The sequence below is a fragment of the Saimiri boliviensis genome, chromosome 9, assembly GCF_048565385.1.
Source record: "Saimiri boliviensis isolate mSaiBol1 chromosome 9, mSaiBol1.pri, whole genome shotgun sequence".
NCBI classification, from domain to species: domain Eukaryota; kingdom Metazoa; phylum Chordata; class Mammalia; order Primates; family Cebidae; genus Saimiri; species Saimiri boliviensis.
The window spans coordinates 5,542,195-5,567,356 of NC_133457.1; the positions used below are offsets into that span (position 1 = coordinate 5,542,195).

At 38.9% G+C, this 25,162-nt stretch overlaps 1 protein-coding gene, 1 non-coding gene and 1 pseudogene across 2 annotated transcripts in view; 2 read left to right on the top strand and 1 right to left on the bottom strand.

The window, feature by feature from the left end:
• Window positions 1-25,162, top strand: part of SPATA16 (spermatogenesis associated 16) — a 227,602-nt gene that overhangs the window by 145,341 nt on the left and 57,099 nt on the right. Inside the window, exon 6 of the mRNA XM_003925112.3 lies at window positions 20,388-20,535. Coding sequence (XP_003925161.1) covers window positions 20,388-20,535 — 148 coding nt within the window. The remainder of the gene's footprint in view (window positions 1-20,387; window positions 20,536-25,162) is intronic.
• Window positions 1,136-1,239, top strand: LOC120368375 (small nucleolar RNA U13). Its single transcript, XR_005582530.1, has one exon. It is a non-coding gene; the product is annotated as a small nucleolar RNA U13 (small nucleolar RNA).
• On the bottom strand, window positions 5,751-5,851 carry LOC120368411 (U6 spliceosomal RNA; annotated as a pseudogene).

Here is a 25,162-nt window from a genome sequence, read left to right on the forward strand (position 1 = left end):
CATAACACATGAACCTGTTCTTGCTTTACCTTTCCCCAGCAAGCTGTCAGTAAGTTTCTGTTTAAGTATATCCAAAATGAAGAGAGCTCACTTAACCACCACAAAAGTAACATCCAGGTTGCTATTAAACTGGTTTCCTCAGTTAAAGTGAATTTCTACTCCCTTAAAAATTCCATCTCGTTGTTTCTAGTGAGTCCTCATGAAAACCCATTTCCAGTGAAATTGTTATAAATATTTGAAAATCGACTACAAAAGCCAACTGTCTCTTCCATGTCTTCTCTTCTTCTATTGTGTGGAGCTACTTCTTTGTATTTTGAGATGGTTTCATTTAACTGAATACAAACCTCTTGAACCAACCCGAATAAGATGCTCTGAGCCACTAATTGTAAAGTAAGAAATAATCATCAGTAGGCTTCTGAAGCTTCCTGGGTCTCTCTCTTTTTTTTTTTTTTTTTTAACCACGTTTTCACTACTGTGTCTTGGCCCCTAGTTTTTTGTCTCTCTGCATCATATGTTATCTTTGTTAGATATTAAAGTGTTAGGCTTATCATACTCAATTTCCAGTAACTCACATGGTTCTGTCTATCTGGAGATTAATTTATCTTCTATTAAAAAAAATTTAAATTAGTCCCACTATACTTCAGATCCATGATTATTTTTAAATGAAAAAACAAAAGTTCATCTCCAGGTAGACAAAATTTTACTCCTAAAACAAACTATTACTTCTCCGATAATTTTAAGACTTTCCTAAGAGAATCTGGAACATACAAACAGTAGTAATTGCTGATGAACATGTAACTATGTAGTTGTTAAAAAATGCCAGATGGGAAAACTAAGCAAATAATATGGCCATAGATATACAAAGAGGACTTTTTATAAAGGAGTTTGGAGGCTTTTATAAGGGATTTAAGAGAGGTGAGAAAAGAGTTGTGAATCTTGAGGACTGGAAAATATTCAGTAGGTCTGGCTTATACCAGGTCCCCAGCGAATGCTTGACTTAATTTATTCATTAAACAAATATATCTGAGTACCTGTTGTGTTTTCTACATTGAACTAAGAAAATAATAGATTCAATATCATCATAACCTAAGACAAAGTAAGACTCTGGGAGTTTTGTAAATAAGAATTTTGTCTGACCACATTGTGGTTCACAAGCGTGATAATTCAGTTTTTACACTCACATGTGAGACATGCCTCCTTCAAATCTTGTTATCATGTCAGCACATTATCCATCTGACGTGAAAAAAAAAATCTTTTCTGTTTCCTTTAGCTTTCAGGGAACGTTCATATCCCTATTTTATTTACCTCAAACTAAGAAAATAATCTCTACTTACCAATGCATGCATGCTTGCAATATACAAAGGGATTAATTGAATATTTTACTATTATACAGTAATAAAAGATAAAAAATCATTCTGTTGCATTCTCTTTTTCCTGATTGGAAGTAACTTGGTACGAGGGAAAAGAGCTCTTGTTTGGAAGTCGGGTCTGATTTGGTACAAGTCCTAATATTAACTAGATACTGACTTAGGGCAAGTTGGTCTCTAGAAGATCATCGCCTGTAAAGTGAGGATGGCTGGAATAAAGTGTTTGAGAAGGTTTATTCTTTTTTTTTTTTTTTTTTTTTTTTTTTTTTGAGACGGAGTTTCGCTCTTGTTACCCAGGCTGGAGTGCAATGGCGCGATCTCGGCTCACCGCAACCTCCGCCTCCTGGGTTCAGGCAATTCTCCTGCCTCAGCCTCCTGAGTAGCTGAGATTACAGGCACGTGCCACCATGCCCAGCTAATTTTTTGTATTTTTAGTAGAGACGGGGTTTCACCATGTTGACCAGGATGGTCTCGATCTCTCGACCTCGTGATCCACCCGCCTCGGCCTCCCAAAGTGCTGGGATTACAGGCTTGAGCCACCGCGCCCGGCCCAGAAGGTTTATTCTTAAAGCCCATTTTAGCACTAAAATCTTATCCAAAATCTTAGGCACCTCCAAAAATGATGTCACAAATTTTGAGGAAAAAGGAAGCAACATAATTAGAAATCGCTTCCTGCTGATAAATTCTATAAATTAACACCGTCCATCACGTCCCAACATCAGCACACCACACCGATCTCTCACCCATTAGATACTTCCTCCTGCTAATCAGCTTCTCCCTGATATTGATTCAAATGTATACATTTGAATCCCTAAACCTCCTTCTGTCCTAAATCAGAAGGGGATTTTTAAACCTTGCCAAGGAGTACCAGGTCTATGCCATCTTTAAAGATATATATGCCCCACTACGCAATCCACCCTAGCAGTTTCACTGACGACTTCAAGAATGTCCCCAAACATCGCAGACTGGAGACTGTATCTGCACACACTTTCGTAGGCCTCCGTTAAGGTTAAATAGACAGGCACTATTTTCACCAGCTTTGTCAGAAGTTACATGACTGTATATCTTCCTTTCAACCATATCAAATCCATACCATTTTAGTTGGTTATTCTTCTTAGAGGCCTTAACAGGAAATGGAAAATTTCAGAATGTGAAAATTTGAGAACAAGTCTATATTCGCTCTTTTAGATGGCTGACTTACAAACTCTTAGACGCAAATGAATGGACCTTTGCTTTGGTGAACTCAAGAACCTTTCAATTGCATTAGAACATTTTTCATATCATCAACCCAGCAAGGAAAAGAAAGGCATAAAGCACTATACTACATGACAGCTCACACTGGGATGTATCACTTTGAATAAGTGTTCGCACATGTTATCCTATAATAGTGTCACCTCTTCAGAACGAGAGAGGGTTGAAAATAACATGTCATGACTGTACTTGCACACAATGCCTCTGCCGCCCGATACCCAGGCATCCGTAATCAGCCATTCTCCTTGAGAACACCTGGAGACCTCACCACAATTCTGAATTAATTAGCAAAATAGAAAGCAGGAAGTCACGCTGAGAATAAGCTATAGTTGAAACAGCTTCCCTATAGTATTTGTATATTGGTGCTACACTAATTTTATTACGAGTAGAACTTTATATTAAACTCCAGTCCACTTCTCCCTGCTCCTTAGACCAGGGCTGGTTTTAATAACCTGAGGGAAACAAATAAGCAGGCTTCCTGCTTCTGCTGCTCCCCTGTCCTGTTCTGCTGCATTCACTGTCAGCCACGTTCTGAGCCACAAAGTTTTTCATGTGTGTATCTTTAACTCATGTCATGTGAGTGACAGAGCCAACCCTGGTCTGCACTGCTCAGCAAAGTGAAGCGAGAAAAGCTAACAGCTAATTATATCACAGAACTCCCACAAAGCGAGTGCCGAGGAACCCCACTAAACAGGGGCATGTTGCCCGATCAGCTCATCCCCTGCCTTAATCATTCTTTCCTTTTTTTATTTTTAATTTTTTGAGCTATAGAACCCTCTGAGAATCTAATTCACTTACAAGCAGCACCCTAGAACAATACTCATAAACACATACACACAAAATAGGTGCTTACTTTTTATCTCATTGGATTGGAAATTTGAGCTCCTATGCATAGTCAGAATACCAAAACAGCATTCACAGAAAGGTATGGTTTTCTCACTCTCGTGAAAAGGCTTTTGTAGTTTTTTTAGATTAAGGAATTGAAATATTTCATATTGCATCAATGTCAGCATTTCATTTTAATGCCAGTAACAGGAAAGATCCTGATTCACAAAGTCTCTACCAGCAAGTGGTGTTGGCGCTCCAGTACCACACAGTATCTTTGATGGGTCAGCATGAATCAAGAATTACCAAAATTTTCAACTTAAATTTGTAAGAGGTCATTTCCTTTGTCCTCAAGTCAATGAGGTCATCTTTGTTAGGCTTAGATCATCAAGGCAAGGCTATCTATGTCAGCAATTTGTTTCCATTTTAAGGCTGTCTGAACAAAAAGTGACCTTCATGAGAGATAAGCCACTTGCCAAGTGTCTGTTAATTTTTGTCCCCAGAAACTCAGGACTTCACCAGTCTCACTTTCAGTGTTGGAAAATCCATATTGTTATTTGACTTCAGTCACCTCATTTAGAGTACCTGCTTGGCAAAAAAAAAAAAAAAAAAAAAAAAAAAAAGCTTATAGTTTTTTGGCAGGATCTCTAATAGTAACTTCAGCATTTTCAATCAAAAGATTTGTTTAATTTATGTGCCTAAGATATCAGCCATTAGAGAGCCAGCCCTGGAATTTCTCACCATCAAGTTATTCTAAGAAGGAGTTTTTTTTTTCTCTTAAAAAATTGTAAAAAATTAACCAAACTAAATCACATGTAAATCTCTTCTCTGGATTGTCCACAAACTTCTCCAAAAGGAAAGAAGCTCATGGTGTGCTCTTGTATCTTAACAAAGATCTACTGAAAAGGCACTAATTCGAGCTCTTGGCTCTGAAGAAGTTGAAGACTTTCACAGCGGTAGAAAGACCTCTTTTGGGATTGTTGGAAGAGCTGTTGACACCAACACAGGCCCGTGTAGAAAGCGTGACATGTGGAGCATCTTTCTTCAGTGAGGCGGCAGAGCTGAGTTAGTGCCAGCTTCACAGGTCTTCCATCTGTGCAGAGAACACCGAGACTTCCCATCCAATTCAAGTTGCACTTGGCATTGAAATGTTTCCCATCTCAAAGCTATCAATGGCCTGTATGGTTTCCAAAGGCAGCTTACCAAAACGAAATATCTCTTCGGTGTGATTAGTCCTACTCTCAAGGGACAAAACCAGAAGCTGGCTGAACTGAGAGACAAAAGATTTTCCACAGCCACGTGCTCAAAGATGGTTCATAGTTGGTGGGTCCCTAACGCCTTTTTACAGACTTCAGGGGTGCACAGACCACAGGCTAAGACTCTTTTGCAACTCTTTCTCTTTACATGATTGTCACTGTTGTAACAACTCCATTTCTTTTTGCTATTAGGCCTACCAGGAGACGTTTACTGCTTCTAACACTGAAAGCAAAAAATAGCACCCACAGTGTTATTGTCATAAACTGCACCATGGTCATTCAAGCTAGAAACCTTTGCAATAGCATCCAGACTCTCCTTAAGTGGGTGGATACCTTTATTATCTACTCTCAAATTGTATTTGCCATTCATACTCATTCAAAAAATATTTATTTAATGACTATGTAAGGCCCTGTGCTATATGTTGAAGATATAGGAGTGAACAAAATAGACATTATCCTGTCTTCACAGAGCATAGATTCTAGCACAAACTGTTGAACAGGAAAAGCTACGGACTATAAGGTCCTTAAATTATACACCATCTTTTGTCAATCTGCTTTCAAAATGCACTGCCATCAAAATGCACTGTGAAAAGCCACTCAACAAAGGTTTGTTCCGTCAATCAATCAAATTAAATATTGGTTTGACATGAAGCTCAAACCAATAACATTTGACACAGAAATATTTTGGCACAGTTCTATGATGTTAAACATCAGTGATTATGAATCCAATGAACATTTTTCTAGTGGTGTATGCATGTGTTTTAAGTTCACAACTGTGAACAATTGTTGTGCTTCAGTTGAATTTAGGATCAATAGAATTGTTTTAATATACATTTTGTTGTGGTTTAGGTTTTGGGGTACATGTGAAGAACATGCAAGATTGTTGCCTAGGTACATACATGGCAATGTGGTTTGCTGCCTTCCTCCCCATCACCTGTATCTGGCATTTCTCCCCATGTTATCCGTCCCCAATTCCTCACCACCTGCTGCGTCTCCCTAAGGTCCCCCCAACAGACCCCCATCTGTGATGCTCCCCTCCCTGTGTCCATGCAAAAATACGGAAGGCTTCACGAATTTGCGTATCATCCTTGCGCAGGGGCCATGCTAATCTTTTTATTCCAATTTTAGTATATGTGCTGCCAAAATGAGCACAGGATCAATAGAATTTTTGAAGAAAGTTGCAGATTTCCAATAGATCTTCTAGGCTCATTAATTTCTGTGCTCACAGGTGTCTCCATGGAAGTTCCAAGTTCTTAGCCTGCTAACTGCTTCTTTGAAACATGACAATCAAGGCAGCAGCAAGTGAATAGATTTCTCCGAACAAACCAGAGGGTGACGTAGAATAAGTTAACACTGAACATGACTTGATGACTTGTACTAATAATGACAACTTTTTTCTCTTCAATTCTTTGTTTCTCTTCTCGATATTGCAAAATCGTCCCAATATTAGTCATTTACATGGTAAAAATTTGTTATATAGCAACCCCAAACAAATATAAAATCTTCAACATGAAACTACAGGCAAAGTAAGGTCAAGAAACTGAAAATAATTTTTATCTTTAACAAAACACCTACATTTTCTGGAGAAATATGTTTTCTCTGAAGATTTGCTTCTATGTGAAAAATTTTTCCACAGAAAGAAACAAAACAGATACCATCTGAACATTTCTTTTAGTGGCCTATATTTATAGTGTATTTATTTATTTGGTCCTGTCAGGCGGAGAGTTTCTAAATTATTTGCATGAAGAGTGCCTGAAAGCATCCCAGGCCCTATAGTATTTGGATTAGATATAATTCGAGAAACACTGAAGACACTCACCCAAAAATGTTTTCCCCATTAATTCCTACGTATCATACTTAAAGTCTTACCTGTGGCATTGAGTCTCTAGTCAGCCTCAGGTCATATGCAGAAGAAACTTTATCTAGAAGCGTTTAACTAAATACATTGTTACCTCTGAACAGAACTGTAAAAATTAGTTTGAGCTTTCTTAGTCTTCTTTGAAAGGTGAAAGCAAAATTCTATAAGAATAAGATGTAGGGAAAGGTAAGGTCTAATGAGAAAATTCGACAGAAATATAGGAATCTAGGCGATGTGGGCCAAGCAGAAGGACCTTTTGAAGGCAGTGGACATCTGTGCTTAACCCTGTCCAGGAAAAAAAAACAAAGGAAAAATGGGCAACACGGAGCAGTAGAAAAAGGTTGGGTCTGAGATTCAGGAAATTTAACTTCTAACTCCATTGCTGACTCAATTTTTGATAAATCACTACATTTTTTTATTAGCCAGCTACTGCTACAATAATACTGTGTAACAAACCACTCTAAAACTCAGTGGCTTACCAAATAAACACGTTGGCTCAAATTTGACTAGTTGAGGCTAATCTCGGCTGGGCTTGGCTGGGCTTAGCTCCAAGCTGCAGAGAGGTCCAAGTGTATTTCACTATCTTTCACCCTCGTTTGTCTAATGATTACCTTATGTAGGTTCTTTTCATGCAAAATGAAGGATTCCAAGAGAGAAAAACGAACCACATAGGCACATTTTAAGCCTCTGCTCATACCATACTTGCTAACATTCTATTAGTCAAAGCAAGCCACATGATCAAGGCCAAGAGCAAACTGGAGATTCTTCAGCCCACAACAAAGCCACAACAAAGGGGTGGAGATGACATTGCAATAGGGAGGAGAAAAATCCAGACTCACAACTCAGACAAAATTGCTCTAGGCCCTAGTGTGCTACTGTTGGCCTTTCAAAGAGGAAGTTGACCCGGGTTAGTGTTCTTAAAACACCGGTCTAATGACTAACTGCATCAGTCACTTCGCAAAACATTAAAAATATTAGATTCCTGGAAGTGTGTGGGATACTATTTCTACCGTCCCCCTTCAACCAGGCGGTTCTGATGCACCACCCCAGGCGGATGTCTCAGAAGGTAGTTCCAATTTTTAAGTTAGTGAACAACTTAGCCCACCGTAGAGTTTATCTGGGACTGCCCTTCGTGCAAAGGTATGACACTGGATGGCCTGCAGAGGTGACCCTGCCTACCTGACAATGCAATTTAAATCATTTGTAAGACCCGGATTCTCCCCTCCATTTTCCCACTGTGTAGATTACCGCCCAATTGTTTAGACAGCTTATGTTTCCCGTTGTTAACAGTTAATAACGGCTGTCCCCTTCTCCCCATGGTGTAAGTCGGATTTTTCTTCACATCCCTAAAGCGAACCTCTTGGCGGCTCCAGTGTCTTATCTACACCACTGTGGGCATGAAAATATTCTTTAGTCACTTGCCTACAGAGAAATCTGTCTGCTGAGCTAGACAATATCAAAATCCCCAGTTTATGAATTCTCTTATTTTTCAATTAGAAGACAGGCTAACAAGGAAGTATCCAAATTGAGGTGAGAGGTAAAAGACAGCTTCCTTTCCTGGGTCTTGCAAAAAGATAAATGTAGAAATAAATTTCTCGTCTAATTATTCATTCCTGTTTATATATTCTTTAATGATGTGTTTCCATGGTTACCAGCGTTGTTAAACGCCGTCTGTGTTTCATTTTGCTTTGATGCTATTTGAGGTAGTATGCCAGTAGGAGAGGTTCACTTTTAAATGAAAGATGTAATTGAGGCACGTATTTGATCCAAGGTTGAGTGTTTCCATGAAGGAGATAGTGACCGTGACATTATTTGCTGGTTGTGTAGTTTTGTGTAGTTCTTCTATTGATGTTCTGGGAGTGCTGCAGGCATTAGAAAGGAAGAGAAGAAGGGAGGAGGGAGAGAGGGAAGAACCCTGAACAAGACACCTATATAAATTCATGTGCATATTTCAGTATTTCAGTGCACACACACACACACACACACACACACACACACGGTGACATTGATTTAGCCGGGCTGTCAGGTTGGTGGGGTTGCTTTTTACTACCCATTCCTCTCTTCTCCTCATGCTGTCCCTACTTCAACCCAACCAGGCAGTATTTTTCGAAAATGGGCTAAGTACTCAATTGCTTTGCCTCTGTGAATTTCAGCCACAATGACACCTCTCTGGAGGTTTTTTTTGCCTTTGAAACCCCAACTCTCACTGAGAAATAAATGGCTTTGTCCCCTGCTACCAATGCAATGTCAGATTCAGATCACACCAGAATTTGAGGGCAGTAATCCTTACCAGTGCCTCAAATGTGCCCTGCAAGGGGCAACGTACTTCACTTGCACATCAGCCTTTTCTGCAGGATAATTAAGGCTTGTTAGAAAATTCAGGCATCAGAGCTGATAAAGTCCCCACTTTTCAGGAGGCTGAGGCAGGAGAATCACTGAGTCCAGGAACAGTTGGAAGCTATAGCAGTGGTCCCCAACCTTTTTGGTACCAGGGACTGCACAAAAAATTGGGGGGTGGGGGCGGTTTCAAGATGATTCAAGCACATTACACTTATTGTGCACTTTATGTTGATTATGATTATATTGGAATACATAATGAAATAATTATACAACTCATCATAATGTAGGATTAGTGGGAGCCCTGAGCTTGTTTTTCTGCAACTACACAGTCCAATCTGGGAGTGATGGGAGACAGTGACACATCATCAAGCATTAGATTCTCATAAGAAGCAGACAGCCTAGATCCCTTGCCTGAGCAATTAACAGTAGGGTTCGTGCTCCTCTAAGAATCTAATGCCACGGCTGATCTGACAGGAGGCAGAGCTCAGGCAGGTAATGCCATTGATGGGGAACAGCCATAAATACAGATAAAGCTGCTCACTGGCCCACCACTCACCTCTTGCTATGTGCCCTGCTTGGGGAACTCTGGGCTGTAGTAGGTTATAACCACAACTGTGAATAGCCACTGCACTCTAGCCTGGGCAACACAGACTCCATCACTATAAAAATAACAAATAAGTAAACAAACTAAAAAAATTCAGGCATCGTACCAAGCAAGAAAATTAATCCTCAGTCACCCCTGAGTAATGGTTATTTTGTGTCTTCCTCAGAAATGTCTATTTTTTCAAAATATTACTGGTTTGGTTTTTTGGTATTATTAGTAGGTGATGGCAGAAACCCACATCATTTAAATGCAGCTTTTTCTTTAATTTTCTTTCTTTCTTTCTTTCTTTTCTTTTCTTTTCTTTCTTTTTCTTTCTTTTTTTTTTTTTTTTTTTTTTTTTTTTTTTTTTTTTTTTTTTTTTTTTTGCCTACTAAAAACCTTTTGGGGTTTCTGATGGTTTTTATGGGAGGAAAAAAGGAACTTCCAAATTTCTTTTCATTTTCTTTCGTTTGAGAAAGGTGCGGGCTTAGAGATTTAAAGCAATTCAGGCCTTTTTTGACTTTAACAAATTTAGGTCTAGATGTTTGATTCCCAGGAGGTCTGTGGCTATTCTGCATGGTTTCCGTGAGCTTATTTTATTTTCATAGAGACTTTGCCTTCCAGTTTAAATTTACAAACATGTTGATTCCTTCTTTGTGTTTGTTTGCATCTGAAAATCAAAAGTTGTTATGAGCAAAACCAAATTTAGAGGGTTTTATGGTTATCTTTTATATTTTCCATAGATTTTTATGGGTTATTGATTTACAAGCTTGTAGAGAAATTGAGGTCGCATTTTTTTAGCAGTTGGAGCTGCGTAATAACGATTCCATGAAATCATGAAATTTTTTAAGCTGCGTTCACCCAAGTGTAAGATAATCTGTAGAGCTCAAAGCTTTTAATGTTTTTATTTATACTCAGCCATCATTTTGGTGGTATGGCACACCAATTAAAAATAAATTCTACTCTTTTCTTGAATTCATATGATTGTATTTTCTTCACGAATTTTTGAAGACTGCCTACTCTATCAGTACCTGGGCTGAATCATTCTCTTTTTCATGATAATTCTCTCTCTTCCAAATAATGAGACCTTGGCATTTCAAATGTCAGCCTTTAACATGTGGCATGATTTCATTTTTCTCAGGATTATAAAGTAACTGTTAAGCTAACCTATTTTTATTCAAGAAAGCATAGGTGCTATTATATATAGAGAGTGCAGCCTACACCAGGAACCAACCACCTATGAGAAACAATAACTTCCAGAAAACCTCAGGAGGGTTATTTCAAGCCCAAACATAAAGGGATGGAAAATATCATATTTAGCATGGCAAGCCTTCTCTTCATTTAGTATTTATTCTTCATCAGGTGGAGGTTGGCCTGCTATAACATTCATATAAGATGCAAATCAGAGATGTAATCAGAGACTGGACAGATGACTTGGAAGTATGGTGGCAGGTGTCTTGAAGTTAGCACTTTATCTCATTTCATGTAATATTACGTGAAGCTGTGATTTTTTTTCTTGTCACAAAGCACATAGAAATATATATATAATGTATGTGCATCTATACATTACACGTGTATTTTGACGAGACCGCTGCATTTCTCACAGGTGTAATTATTCCCCCCTGACACATCTTGAGGTTACGATGAAAGCATTGAAGTCATGTAAAAGAGGCTGCCTGCCCCATAAAATTATCCTCCTGCGATCTGTTCTTTTTAAAATATACAAAGTCCTCTGGGAGGGGCCACAACCTGGAAGACATTAATGGCAGACAAATTAAAGAAATAACAAAGAAAAATAAAAGGTGTCTCGTTGCCAGGCAAAGCTGAAACTTATGTGAGAAAGGAAATTACGGGGAGGCAGGGGAAGACGTGGGCGAACTTTGAGTAGTATTTAAATGGCACAGTCGTTCCTTTCGCTAGATTCAAGATACACTCATTTCTCTTGATCTGCGCACAGCCAAGGTCACGAGCTACTAACTTCCGAGATGAACAATTCTCTTCGTAGAAGCCTCCGTTAGTACTTTCTTCTTCCTGCTAAAGATTCTGCTTCTGCCCTCTGAAGCTCTGTGCATATATTTGGAACCCTATCTTAGGGCTGGACAGGGCTGTAAACATCATTTACAAGTCAGCATAGCGTAATGGCTCAGAGTAAGAGGCCCTAAGATGTAACTGATTTGAATGTTTTAGCAAATTAACAGAGTAATTTATCTACAGCACTTAGCCAATGTACAGTGAAGACTCGTTCAATAAAAAAATGAGTTCTTCAGGTTTATCAGTGACCCAAATGAAGTCCGCATAGACAGAATCTGAGAACGCATTGCTGCTACCTGATGACAGAAAGTTAGTCCTTAAAACCTTAATCTTGCCTCTGGATTAAACATCCTCAAATCTTTTTAACTTGTTCTCCAGTATACACCTCTTCAAAGGCATCCCTGACCCTTCCACTCAAAGCCATCTCAAATAGTCGCCCAAAAGATAAAACAAATCCTGAGTAGAAAAGGCAATACAAGTTTGAGAACCAAGTCACCAGGTCTTTGTCCCAACCCTGCCATAAATTAGTTTGTGTATGGGCAAGGCACTCCCCAATTTAAAACCAACGGGCAAGAAATACAATCAAAAAACAACTTTCAGTTAGGACTAGAAATACCTACCTTCATCCAACTAAATGAAATGTAGAGATGAAATGCACAGTGACAAAAAAGGGGTCCCAAACTGTGTTGACATTTACCACTGAATACAGAGGCCAAGGCTCATTAGTAACACCCGGTTGTCCTGATGAACTAATTGCAGGTAATGTAGCTATTCATTCCTATGATACCTTTTGGTGATTCATTTTAAGTCATCATGAATAAAAGCTCTGTGGCATCCTAAAGAGTCTGGAGGCTGTTGAAGCCCACACTTGTAACTCTGAGTTTCTTTCAGCTGTTGTTTATCTCATGTGCAAGCAGAAAATTACTCAGGGTCTATAGAACAAGAACATATTCTTAGTTCTATTTATAAGTTATATACGCTTTACCATTAAATAAGCTAGACCAACCTAAGCATGTTATTATTTAAGTTCCCCTATCAAAAAGCTGTTCATTTAATTTTTACAAATGTTTCTCCTTGACACTGGCATGCTAGTTGATAGCACACCCCAAATCTAATGAGGGGTCAGTGGACAAAACAGTCTTTCTTGTGGCCAGTAGCTGAATATTCCATTTTGTGTTTGATTGTTATAAAGAGGATCTTGATCTTGCTATGGTTTGATGTGGTCTGTTTGTTTCTCTGTTTGTGCTAGAGTCAAATTCAAGCTGTCTGTGGAGACAGAAATAGATAGTGATGGAAAAAGAAGAAGGAAATCAATACTTGATCTTATACTTCCAAGAATTTACAACCTAATTAAAAGAATAAAAAGTTGCTCATTGTAGAAGGAAGACTGGCTTAAGGAACTTGGACCCTTGTCTTGCTTTCATTTCTAATTTTCTAACCTCAGAGGAATCACCAGTACTCACCACGCTTTAGTTTCCTTCGTTATAAAGTTTAGTGATTATAAAATAATATTTTAGAACCTTTCTATCGCCTCAGTTCTATCTTGAAGGAACATGGAAATAAAATTTTACTATAAAATATAAATGATTAAAAATTAATGCAGAGTAAATTTTAGGCATTAAGTAAAGTTATTTAGTTAATGGAGGCATCACATGCAATCAAAACTCTAACCTTAACCATACTGGATAGTAGACAGTAGTGTAAATAATATATTTATACAATCACATACGTGTGTATATACATATATATGTTCTAAAATTCTATCGCAGTAACACACTACAAAACTAAAGGCTTTAAATTTAAAATTATATTTATTGTGACTCTTTTTAAATAGAAAGGGTTGCAAAGTACAGAAGTCAAAAAAGCTATATAAAAGTCTGTTTCCCTTGGTACAAGTAACTTGTTTATACAATTTTTAGTGATTTCTAAACAATGCAAATAAAATTTAAATAGTTTGATTTAAACTGCATGAAATATTTATAACTTTCACATCACTGGGTTGACAGAGGCAATGGCAAGGCTGCCAAATATTCTCTTACATTAAGAAAAAATGAAACTTATAGTGAATGTTCTTTCATAAAAGAGCCTCTATAAGTCCAGAGTAATATTTTAGCATGAAAATGTTGATCATTGCAGAAAGGACAAACAATCAATGATTATATATTCTATTCTGACACACCATTATATTAATAAAATCATCATAAAAATGTAAATCTTCGCTATTACATAAATGATACAGTGATTGAATTTATAGAGTTGTCTCAAGGTAACATATTTAGGAAAATCTGTTTTTAAAGTCAATTCTAAATTTCAAGAATATTGAAATCTTCCAAATTAAACGAATATGTATATTTTTTAAATTGAATTTGAATAACGTTGCTCAGAAAATTTTATTTTTCCATTTTCTAGAAAAGAATTATCATCATTTAAAAGTGCATTATTATTAATGTAATAACAAAGAGCCGTATTAGCCATTAAATACTAAAGGTACCTATCTCAATCATTTATAGCTTGCAAGTATAGCACTGCTTCTTTGAATTTAATAATATTAACTCTGAAAATAAAACTGTAATATTTAATCACTAGTAATACCTACCTAGATGGATTTTATGAGGACTAAAGGAAATAGCATATATAAAAGCATTTATCACACTTCTAAATAAAAAGTTGTTGTTTCTTCTCTTAAAATGCCATGTTTTTCTTTACTTTCCAAAATGATACACAAGTCTTAGTAGATAAAAATGGGTTATGAGAAAGATTCTACGTTTTATTTATTCGTTTCAGTATATGAGGTTAGGCTACTGTAACAAAGAACCCCAAATTTCAGAAACGTAAAACAATGACGTTCGATTTCTCACTCGTAGTCGAACGTGGGTGTTTCTGATCGGATCTCCTGTCATCAGCAACTTGAGAACCCACACTGCCTCCACCGTGCGCGGTCATCTTCCTTCCCATCTGTCAGTCCTCTTTCTTTTTCCTTTTCTTTCTTTTTTCTTTTTTTTTTTTTTTTTTTTTTTTTTTTTTGGATACAGATTCTTCTCACTTTGTCTCCCAGGCTGGAGTGCAGTGACGTATTCTCTGCTCACTGCAACCTCCACCTCCCAGGCTCAAGCAATTCTCCTGCCTCAGCCTCCCAAGTAGCTGTGGTTACAACCACCCACCAGCACCCCCAGCTAATTTTTATATTTTTAGTAGAACGGAGTTTCACCATGTTGGCTAGACGTTTCGAACTCCTGGTCTCAAATGACCACCCGCCTCGGCCTCCCAAAGTGCTGAGATTACAGGCATGAGCCACCGCACCCGGCCAGTCCTCTTTCTTAAGGCAGCTGACAGGAAAAGAAAATAGCGGATTATGCTAGGCAGAGTTTCATGGGCCAGGCCTGAAGAAAGTTAATTTCCTGCCTCCATTGCATTGGTCCACATGGAGCCACAATTCACTGTAAGGGAGTCTGGAAAATGCCTATTATGTGCCTGTGAGGTAAAGTGATAATTTTCAAAAAAAAAAAAAAAAAGTGAAATATAATATTAGAGACACTAATTCTAAATTCCATCGAATTTTTTTTTTTTTTTTTGAGATGGAGTCTCACTCTCTTGCCCAGGCTTGAGTAAAGTGGCCCAGTCTTCGCTCACTGCAACCTCCACCTCCCACCTCTGCCTCCCAGGTTCAACACATTCTCCTGTCTCAGACTCCCGAGCAGCTGGGATTACAGGCTCACACCATCATGCCACCTAATTTTTTGTATTTTAGTAAAGACGGGGTTTCACCATGTTGCCCAGGCTGGTCTCGAACCCTGAGCTCAGGCAATCCACCCTTCTCCGCCTCCCAAAGTGCTAGGATTACAGGCGTGAGCCACCACACCCAACCAATTCCATAGAATTTTTTTTTAGGATGAGGTTTCACTGTGTTAGTCAAGCTGGTCTCAAACTCCTGACCTCAGGTGATCTGCCCTCCTCAGCCTCCCAAAGTGCTGGGATTACAGTTGTGAGCCACTGTGCCTGGCTCCATAGAATTTTTTAAAGTCATTGAATAAGTCCTTAGAAGGCCAGCCACATTGGCTCATGTCTGTAATGCAGGACTTTCAGAAGCCAAGACCAAAGGATCACCTGAGGTCAGAAGTTCAAGACCAGACTGGCCAACATGGTGAAATCCCATCTCTACTAAAAATACAAAACTTAGCCAGACATTGTGGCAGGTGCCTGTAGTCCCAGTTACTCAAGAGGCTGAGGCAGGAGAATCACTTGAACCCCAGAGAGGGAGGTTGCAGTGAGCCAAGATCATACTAACGCACTCCAGCATGGGTGACAGAGCAAGACTGTCTCAAAAACAAACAAACAACAACAACAACAAAAAAGCAAACAAATAAAAATGAAGACCTTGGAAAAGTCCCTTAAACCCCTCCTAATCTCAAGAAGTTGGGCTGGAAGATTCCGAATCCTCTAAGTAAATCAATTTACTTCAATTATGGTCAACCCTAAAACTGGACACAATAAAGGAATAATTCGATGATAAGCTATAATCATCACCATCACATTTTCTAATTACAAGTGACAAGATTCCCTTTTACTAAACCGCTTCCACCAAGGACATAATTTAAAAGTTCCAATTTGCTGAACTCCTCCTCCTCTGGAAGAAAGGAAGGGAGGGAGGGGAGGGAAAAAAGGAAGGGAGGGAGGGAGGGAAGGAGGGAGGGAGGGAAGGAGGGAGGGAAGGAGGGAAGGAGAGAAGGAAGAAAGGGAAGGAGGGAAGGGAGGAAGGGAAGAGATTTTTCCTGATCATGTTTCCCTCTACATTAATTGCTTTTCTTTTTCTCCTGATGGAATATCTCTCCTCCTTTCTCTCCCATGGTCTCCCTGTACAGTCATCCTGGGCAAGTTGATTCTAAGCAGGGGGTTCTTTTTACTTAGCTACAGTACAAGGAGAAATTATTAAAAGTCACTGTTTGTACAGAAAATGAGCTGCCCACATACACACTTGGCTTATGTAACTATAATATAAGCTTTAAAACTTGATATATGTGAGAGTAACAATAGAGAGTTATTAGAACTCCCAAAGGTAAACACTTAATTTCAAAGCTTATTTTTGAGTAACAGCAGAGAAAGCATAATTAACAGCCATGCGCATTTAACAACAGGGCACAAGGGCTAATTATTTGCCCCATTCTCTGCAGCATTTACTGACATCAGAGAAATTCACAGGTCAGAAAGAATGATTCAACTACAAAATATTTATGTCTAATTAAGAAGTCTCATTTGAAATCTACCTCCGTTTTTAGAATAGCTTATTTTTCACAACTAGCAATTCCACGTCTGGTCTCCTCCTTCACTTGCAAAATCAAGGAAAATCTTTGATGATAAAAGCAAATTAAAATATATCTTTTATATTTTAATGTCTATGATTATGTCAAATCATTCTAGTTTTTGAAGTCCTTAAGTATAATTTTTTTAATTTACACATATTAGACTCTGAAAAGAGACAAGTCCAATTCTAAATTGCCAAATCACTATCATCCCAAAATAAAAATTTAATTTTTTGGTGTCTAAACCAAAGCAGCCAAAAAATACCCTACTATTTTAATTAAATACAAAGGCTAAGTTTTTTTCTAGATTATTTCACTAATCAGTCATTAATAAGGTTCCAATAATGCTAAATATATACATGTTACTTTGGTTCTTTACAGCAGCCTTGTGGGACAGGTTCAAAGCTTCCAGATTGTCTGTCTCTAGAAGAATAAAAACTATTAGTATGTTAAAACACAAAAGGATGTTTCAGGATCTGGTGCAAAGGTCACCTGAACTCTCATTTCTACTCTGTGTTGTTCTTTTTTTTCCTGGGGCTATAATAATTTCCTTTAAGAAAGCATCTCCATGGAGAATTTAATTCCGATTTGTAAGTTACAGACTCACTCTATTTACTCACCCACTTTCTTACCATCATCTTCAGGTTGGAGAGCAGAAACCATGGAAAACCCATCTCTCTCGGTTCTCAGTGGGGAGAGAGACAGGCCACTCTCCGGCTCATCCCGTCCTGGGTGAGCGCCCTGCTGAGGCCTGAAGGCAATGCCTTCAGCATGAAGCCAAGAGTACAGATCCTTCAACCAGCAGATCAAGCTGCCACATGAAAACCTACACTTCTGCCACTTTTTACAAAGCTGGTGTAGGTTCTTGGGCTTGAGTCTTACCATCCCCACTGCGAGATGGCTTCGCCAAGCTACCCTGCCAGCAGTCACTTCAGCTGCCAGCAGTTGGAAAAGAAATAAATGGAGTGGAGAGAGCCGATTTCTTCTATCCTGGCCTGACTAGGATTTCACTAATGTCTTTCTGGAAGCAAACTGGAGGATCAGATACCTTTACTAAATTTTTAAATCCAGAAATCAAAGCAAAATACCCTTCAGCAAGATGTTCAGAGACCATCAGAAAGCTGTTTATGAGTTAGGAACTGTTATGCGCTGAATTGTATCCTCCCAAAACTCATCTGTTGAAGTCCTAACCCCCAGTGCCTCAGACTGAGACAGCATTCCATTAGCCCACACTCAGCCCCGGTTGGAGATAGGATTATTTAAAGAGGTAATTGGGTTAAAATGAGAGATTTAGAGGGAACCCTAACCCAATATGACTGCAGCTTATAAAAGGAGGAAATCAGGGCACACACACACACACACACACACGAATGACCATGTGAAGACACGGAGAAAGATAGCCATCTACAAGTCAAGTAGAGAGACCCTCAGAAGAAACCAACCCTGCTGACACCTCAGTCTTGGACTTCCAGTCTCCAGAACTGTGAGAAAGTAACTTTCTGTTGTTTAAGCCACCCAGTCTGTGGTACTTTGTTGTAGCAATCCTAGGAAACTGATACAGGAGCCAATAGCTGACAAAGGCAGTAAAGGGAGTCCTGACCCTAGAACTGAGGTCGAGAGCAGCTTTCCTCTCTGGCTCGTCACTCCACACATGCATGTGTAACCACACGCTTGATGCTCTGGACAGCCCATCCCAGGATCAGTTCCAGCAGAGAACCATTCCTTCTACTCAATATAAAGGATCTTTATTTTTGCTAAAGGACTAATACCTGGTGCCTGAACACCTTATTTGAGTTCTTTTTTTTTTTTTTTTTTTTTTTTAACATGAGTCTCACTCTGTCACCAGGCTGGAATGCAGTGGCGTGATCTCGGCTCACCGCAATCTCCGCCTCTCTGGTTCCAGCAATTCTCCTGCCTCAGCCTCCCAAGTAGCTGGAACTACAGGTGCACGTCACCACACCCAGCTAATTTTTGTATTTTTAGTAGAGACTGGGTTTCACCATGTTGGCCAGGATGGTCTCAATCTCTTGACCTCGTGATCCGCCCACCTTGGCCTCCCAAAGTTCTGGGATTACAGGCGTGAGCCACCACACCCGGCCCTTATTTGAGTTCTTAATTCACAACTCTGAATCCCAGACCTGCTGCCTGCATTATCCCAAGTAGCCTTCCAAAGCTGGTATCCAGGTCTCCACATCCAGACCTTTCCATGCCCTCACAGTCCATCACTAACTCCACCTCAGTACTGGCTCTGGGTTTGGAAGAACCTCTTTGCATTTTCTGTTCCCCGTTTAGTTCCTTGAACTTGAACAGGAGAATGTTGAAGGCAATGTTAAGTTCCAGCATTCAATTATCCAGTAACTTGTTGAATTTCATTCAGAAATTTGTCCACCACTAATTTTTACATAATTTTTAAGCTAATCTCAGAGAAAGGAAGACCCTTTGCATCCAGAAAATTATTGCAAAGCTGCTCTTTTACAAGCAATGCAGAAGACCGTAGAGGCATTGGAAGTCACTAAGAAATGAAGCAAGCAATGAACAAGTTTATTTAGACTTCTCAGTTTAAAATCAATTCCTTGTTTTTATTATCACTGGAAAACTTGTTTGCAAAATACTATAAGGGTAATAACGTAAAGTGTTGTTTGTTAAATGGTTTTTCTCTGTTGTAATGCTTATATCTATTATTTTTCTATATTGTTTCTTTGTACCTTAGTTGTCAGGGAGAATTTCATTTCTATAAATAAAAATGGATTATTTTATAATATGCGTTTATGGCATATTCAAAAACTGAGGTAACCAAAGACACTTCCAGTTTTTATTCAATGTTCAAGCCTCATTAGAAGGAAAAGTAGGAAAGAAATAAATTTCCCTTAAAACTTCACGTAGCTTTCTTTTAGGTCTGTTACAAGTACTAATGGGCCTATTTAAAACAGGAAGCTGAGGATGACAGCAGGGCTTTATCAAGAACGGTACATGAGCAGAAATAACGTAAAGAAATTCTTAAATAGCCAGAACCATCTTAAAAGGCTCTTGTGATCTGGAGGGAAGGGAAGCTTTTCTGGGAGGAAGTTGAGGAAGGATTTTTTTAATTCTAAAAGGCTTTCCCAGGTATTGGAAAAAGAAAAAAAAAAAATACTGTCTGTCTAGTTTGCCGTGTTATTTACAGAATATACTTTGGATATTTAATTTAGTTTTTGAAAGAAATCTCTCTATATACAAATTGCTCACCAATGTCTGTTCAAGAGTAAGTTAATCACAATGTCAGACTTAAGAATTTGACTTTTAAAATCAAGTAAAAATTACACCTTAGGAAATAGAGTTTGTATTTTTATCTTAAAACAAGCTCAGTTTAGAGGTGCATGCTTACAAACTTTCTTCATTTAATTGGTTTTCTTAATATGAAATAGAATTTCCAGAACTAATTAAAATTTTGTTCTAATGAATATTCAAGACCAAAATATGTTATCTTTGCAGTACAGTATATAGATTTTTAAGTCATCCATAAAGGTAATTATATTTTTTACAATCTTAAAAAGTCGTATATTGTTATTGATGCCAAATGGGTTGTTTGTTTCCTCTTAGGCCATGATTGAAGAAGCCATCACCAGAGCCGAATCTTTCTCGGTTATGTACACACCATTTGCGACAAAAGTAAGAGGTGATAAAATAGAAAAAGTAAAAGACGTTTTCACGAAAACTCATCCTGCGTATGCAGAGTATATCTACGCAGGTAAGATTCAGTGTCTTCAAGTTATCAGCCGATATTTTGTTTCCAATCAAACAAATGCAGGGTCCTTTTTGGTTTATTACTTTATTGCTTCTGTCTTTTCAGTATGTGGTTCTAATCTGATGACTTGAAATGGAAAGTAATTTTGAAGGTTTTAAATAAGGATAGGCTTATAGTTCTAGCACGGTATGTCTTGTACCTTCCTATTTCTATATTTTAAGAAGTGGGGTAAAACCTAGAAAATCTAATGGTTAAAAAATGAAGGAATGATCTGTGATAAAATGTCATCATTCCCCTTATCCTTTATCAGTAAAGGATAATCTGATGATGATAGTATTTTCCTGCCGATGCATTTTTTCCAGTGCCTACTATTTCTGCTTTCTCCCGCCAACTGTCTCAGACCTCACATCTTCTTCTTTCCTTGTGCTCTTGAATCACTGGTATCCAAATGAGATCTGGATAGCTGACCATCTCGTAGAGGACGCAACGCTAGTATTATGGTTTTTTCCTTTTTTCGTCTTTGGAAATAACTTGTTCTCATTCATTCATGCAAAAAAAAAATATTTTGTGCTACCTACTGTGTGTCAAGTGTTATTTTGGTTTAAGAGGAGGATTTATTTGGTACTAAATCAGGAGCTACTTAACAACGTCTACTGTGTTAAGAAAATCTCCAAATGCATACTCCTGAGATCACATCCTTCTATTCAGGCTCCTTCACCCCTTCTCTCAGAGCTTTGGGGCTGAGTCACTGAATTACAGTGTTACTAATGTACTCCATTACTGATCACTTTTAAGGTGCCAGACACTCTACATTCATTCTCTCTTATTATTCCCATAATCCATGAGGTAACATGCTTCCCATTTAGGAACAAGAACATAATAACCAGAGAAGATGCTAACTTTTCCAACAATGCACAGCAAATTAGATAGGCCTTGGATTTGAACCCATGAACAAGCCATCAAGCTACACTATTTCCACGTGACAGAAACATTAAATGTAGGTCCTAGGGATTTATTTTTCTCCATATTGCCTCATGCTTTTCGAAAGAAAGATACTAAGTAAATCCCACTAGTGAGGACTGACTAGTAAATCCCTAAGAAACAATGGTAATTTGAGGGCAGGCACAGGGAAGGGAAGGAAATGCAATACAGGCGATAATAACCGTTTGTGCTGACTTACTGAGTTTGAGTGTTTCATAAGAAAGTAAGTTAAAAAAAAAGTCTTCAAACTCATATTTTTTGTTAATTGTTACAAATTATTCATTATTCTATGAATATTTAAAGGATTTTTTGGAGGGCACACTAGGAGCACATAATCATATCTATCTAACATTATGGAAAACTGAGTCTGATTCAGCAATTTCCATTTCCACCCCCAGATGCATTGGTAAGGAAGAGAGATTCATTGAGGAGATCACCAGTTTCCCGACTTCTCTTCTGGTAGAATAAGTTTAGTTATATTTAACCTGATTCACAGAGAAGTCATGAAGATTAATTAATAGTTTGGAAGCACCACTGCCAAGAGTTTAGAAACAATAATAACATTAATGAGCCAGACTCACGTCTCATGTAATTCCATCAAACCTGTTATCAAGATGAATTATGATCTGTTGGCAAGACGATTCATGCTAAAGAATCTTACACTTTGGGAGAGAAGATAATTATAAGTTACTAATGATTGTTTCTATTATTTTATAATTACTAACTGCTAGAGTGTGCTAGTGCTGTATGAGAATCTTGATAGAAAAGACAGCTTCTGGAGGGGGAATGTGAGGTAGAGAAAGGAGTCTAGGATTTAAATTTTGTTGGGACTGATCAAGTTCTTTGCTCTGTGGAAACTGCTTTGGACTAATAATGCTACTGCATTGGTGACATTATTTACCTCTGCTGCAAATAATTTTTTTTTTTTTTTTCTGGAGACGGAGTTTCGCTCTTGTTACCCAGGCTGGAGTGCAATGGCGCAATCTCAGCTCACCGCAACCTCCGCCTCCTGGGTTCAGACAATTCTCCTGCCTCAGCCTCCCGAGTAGCTGGGATTACAGGCACGCGCCACCATGCCCAGCTAACTTTTTGTATTTTTAGTAGAGACGGGGTTTCACCATGTTGACCAGGATGGTCTCGATCTCTTGACCTTGTGATCCACCCGCCTCGGCCTCCCAAAGTGCTGGGATTACAGGCTTGAGCCACCGCGCCCGGCCTGCTGCAAATAATTAAAGGGTTTCCCCAAAGCCATTGCTGGAATAATGGTGAAACAACTGCTTCTAACTGTAATGTGCACCGTTTTGGAGGTAGAACTCTTTTTCCCCCAGACAATTCCAAGCTGGGTGAGGGCACACAGCAGGAGAAGAAAAAGGTCAGGTGTTATTTTCTGGCCATCTCTCCCAAAAGATGCAGAGAGGTGATTACAACTGCATCAGTAGCCGAAGGTAATAGCTAAGAAGTGAGTAACGTAAAGACAGATAGGGCCTAGAAGGGTAGACACTTTGTTTTCCTGGCAATTTCTAAAAACCAGAATCCCCTGATACGGTTTGGCTGTGTCCCCACCCAAATCTCACCCTGGATTGTAATAATCCCCAAGTGTCCAGGGCAGGGCCAAGTGGAGATAATTGAATCATGGCAGCAGTTTTCCCCCATACTGTTCTTGTGGTAGTGAATAAGTCTCACAAGATCTGATGACTTTATAAATGGGAGTTCCCCTGCATAAGTTCTCTTGCCTGCTGCCATGTAAGATGTGACTTTTTTCCTCCTTTGCCTTCCACCATGATTGCGAGGCCTCCCCAGCCATGTGGAACTGAGTCAATTAAACCTCTTTCCTTTATAAATTATCCAGTCTTGTGTATGTCTTTATTAGCAGCATGGGAACAGACTAATGCATCTTCCTATTATCAGCCTTGTAGATAGAATTTAAGAAGCTTCTATCCTGATGAAAATTTATTCAGCTCTTTATTCTAACATATATTCATGCAACCAATATGACTAGACAGTCACACAGCAGATGTGTACAAACATAAGAGTCTGTACCTTTTACCTACCTATTCTCTTCCAGGGCACTCATTATAACTCAGTCATTTCTACCATTAATCTATCTTTAAGACCTATCTAACCACACTCATCAGTTTCTTTCTCCTTTTCATGGGTTTTTCTTCTCCCTGTGGTCTGGTTCAGCTTTCACAGAGCTCAAGCATACCCCGTGTCCAAAAGGGTCAGTGAACATGAGGGAGACATCTTCTCCACAATCTGTAGCAGGCTGGTACAGCTGCTTATCAGATGGCTGGTGCTACTTGAGATCAGCTCTGGTGTCTTCAGCGGGACCTGAAAGATTCACTTAGGTGACCCAAGGCACCTCCATGGGTTCTCCATTCTGTTTCTTGGCATAGTTACTTCTTCATATCCACACCACCCACCCTTACCATACCAGTTGGCCCGAACTAGAGCCACTCTCTGAGACTTCCTCCTCCTGCTGGGATGCTGGCTTGTGAACTTTCTGAGTCTTAATAAATCCCCTCCGTTCCACAGGAGACTGGAGGTAATTGTAGCCCTGTCTTCAACTGGCTATGTTACTCTACCACTTCTACCTTTCTGCATGATCCAGCAAGCCAGGACCCTTAAGTCAAGAAGAGGATCTACAATGGACATCTTTTCATTGATTCAGCAAACATGTATTTACACAGCACGCTAGGTGGTGCTGAGAATACACCTGCTCCCCAGAAAGGATCCGACTTTAGTAACTTATGCTTCAGCACAAATATTTGACTAGATTTTTCCCTTTTCCTAGAGAATATGTTCGACTAAAACCGAGGCTCTAATTGTGGAATAGAAGGCTGACTCTAACCAAAAGAATCATGTAGGATAAACAGAGCACTTTGGAAATAGAGGTTGTTGCCACTTTATACGGCGAAAACTGACTAGTTGTTTGCCAAAGTGTTTTCTTTTTTACCTCAGTCACATATCTAGAATCGATCTTCAGCCTCCCTTCAAGTAAGGTGAGGATTTCTGACTAATCAAGGGAATACGGACAGAAATAATATATGCCACTTCCAGGCCTGACCCATAAAACCCTTCTATGTAAAATTCTCTTTCCCCATCCACTAGCTGAGTGGAGAGAAGCGTGGAAAGAGATTGCGAGACAAAAGAAGCTGGATTCCTGAATGTCCATGTAGATGGTCACCCTCTGAATACCGACATGAACGAAAAACACAGTTATCTTTCTTCAGACCACTGAGATTTGGAGGTTCTTTGTTGAATCTGGCAACTTTAACATATTTATCTGCCTTGCATCATAACAAGTAGGCAGCTTCCTACTCCAGCTACAGTGATCGAGTAAACACTCATCCATATGCAGTCTACTCTAGCCTCAAAAACACTCAGAGTTTGTACATACGTCTATTCTTCTACCACATCCTCCCCCTCCACAGACAGCTACAGATGGATGTGCTCATAAACATGTGTTTGTACCCACCCACAGAAAGATAATATTTCCGAGACATCCTGATGCTCCAAGAGATAAAACACAATTATGAAGCTTTCACTAGAGCAAAAGAAATGAAGGCTATATGTAAGAATTTCTAAATTATAGAAGCCATCGACATGAATAGTCAACAGATGAAGGTCATACAACCTGTATCTTGAA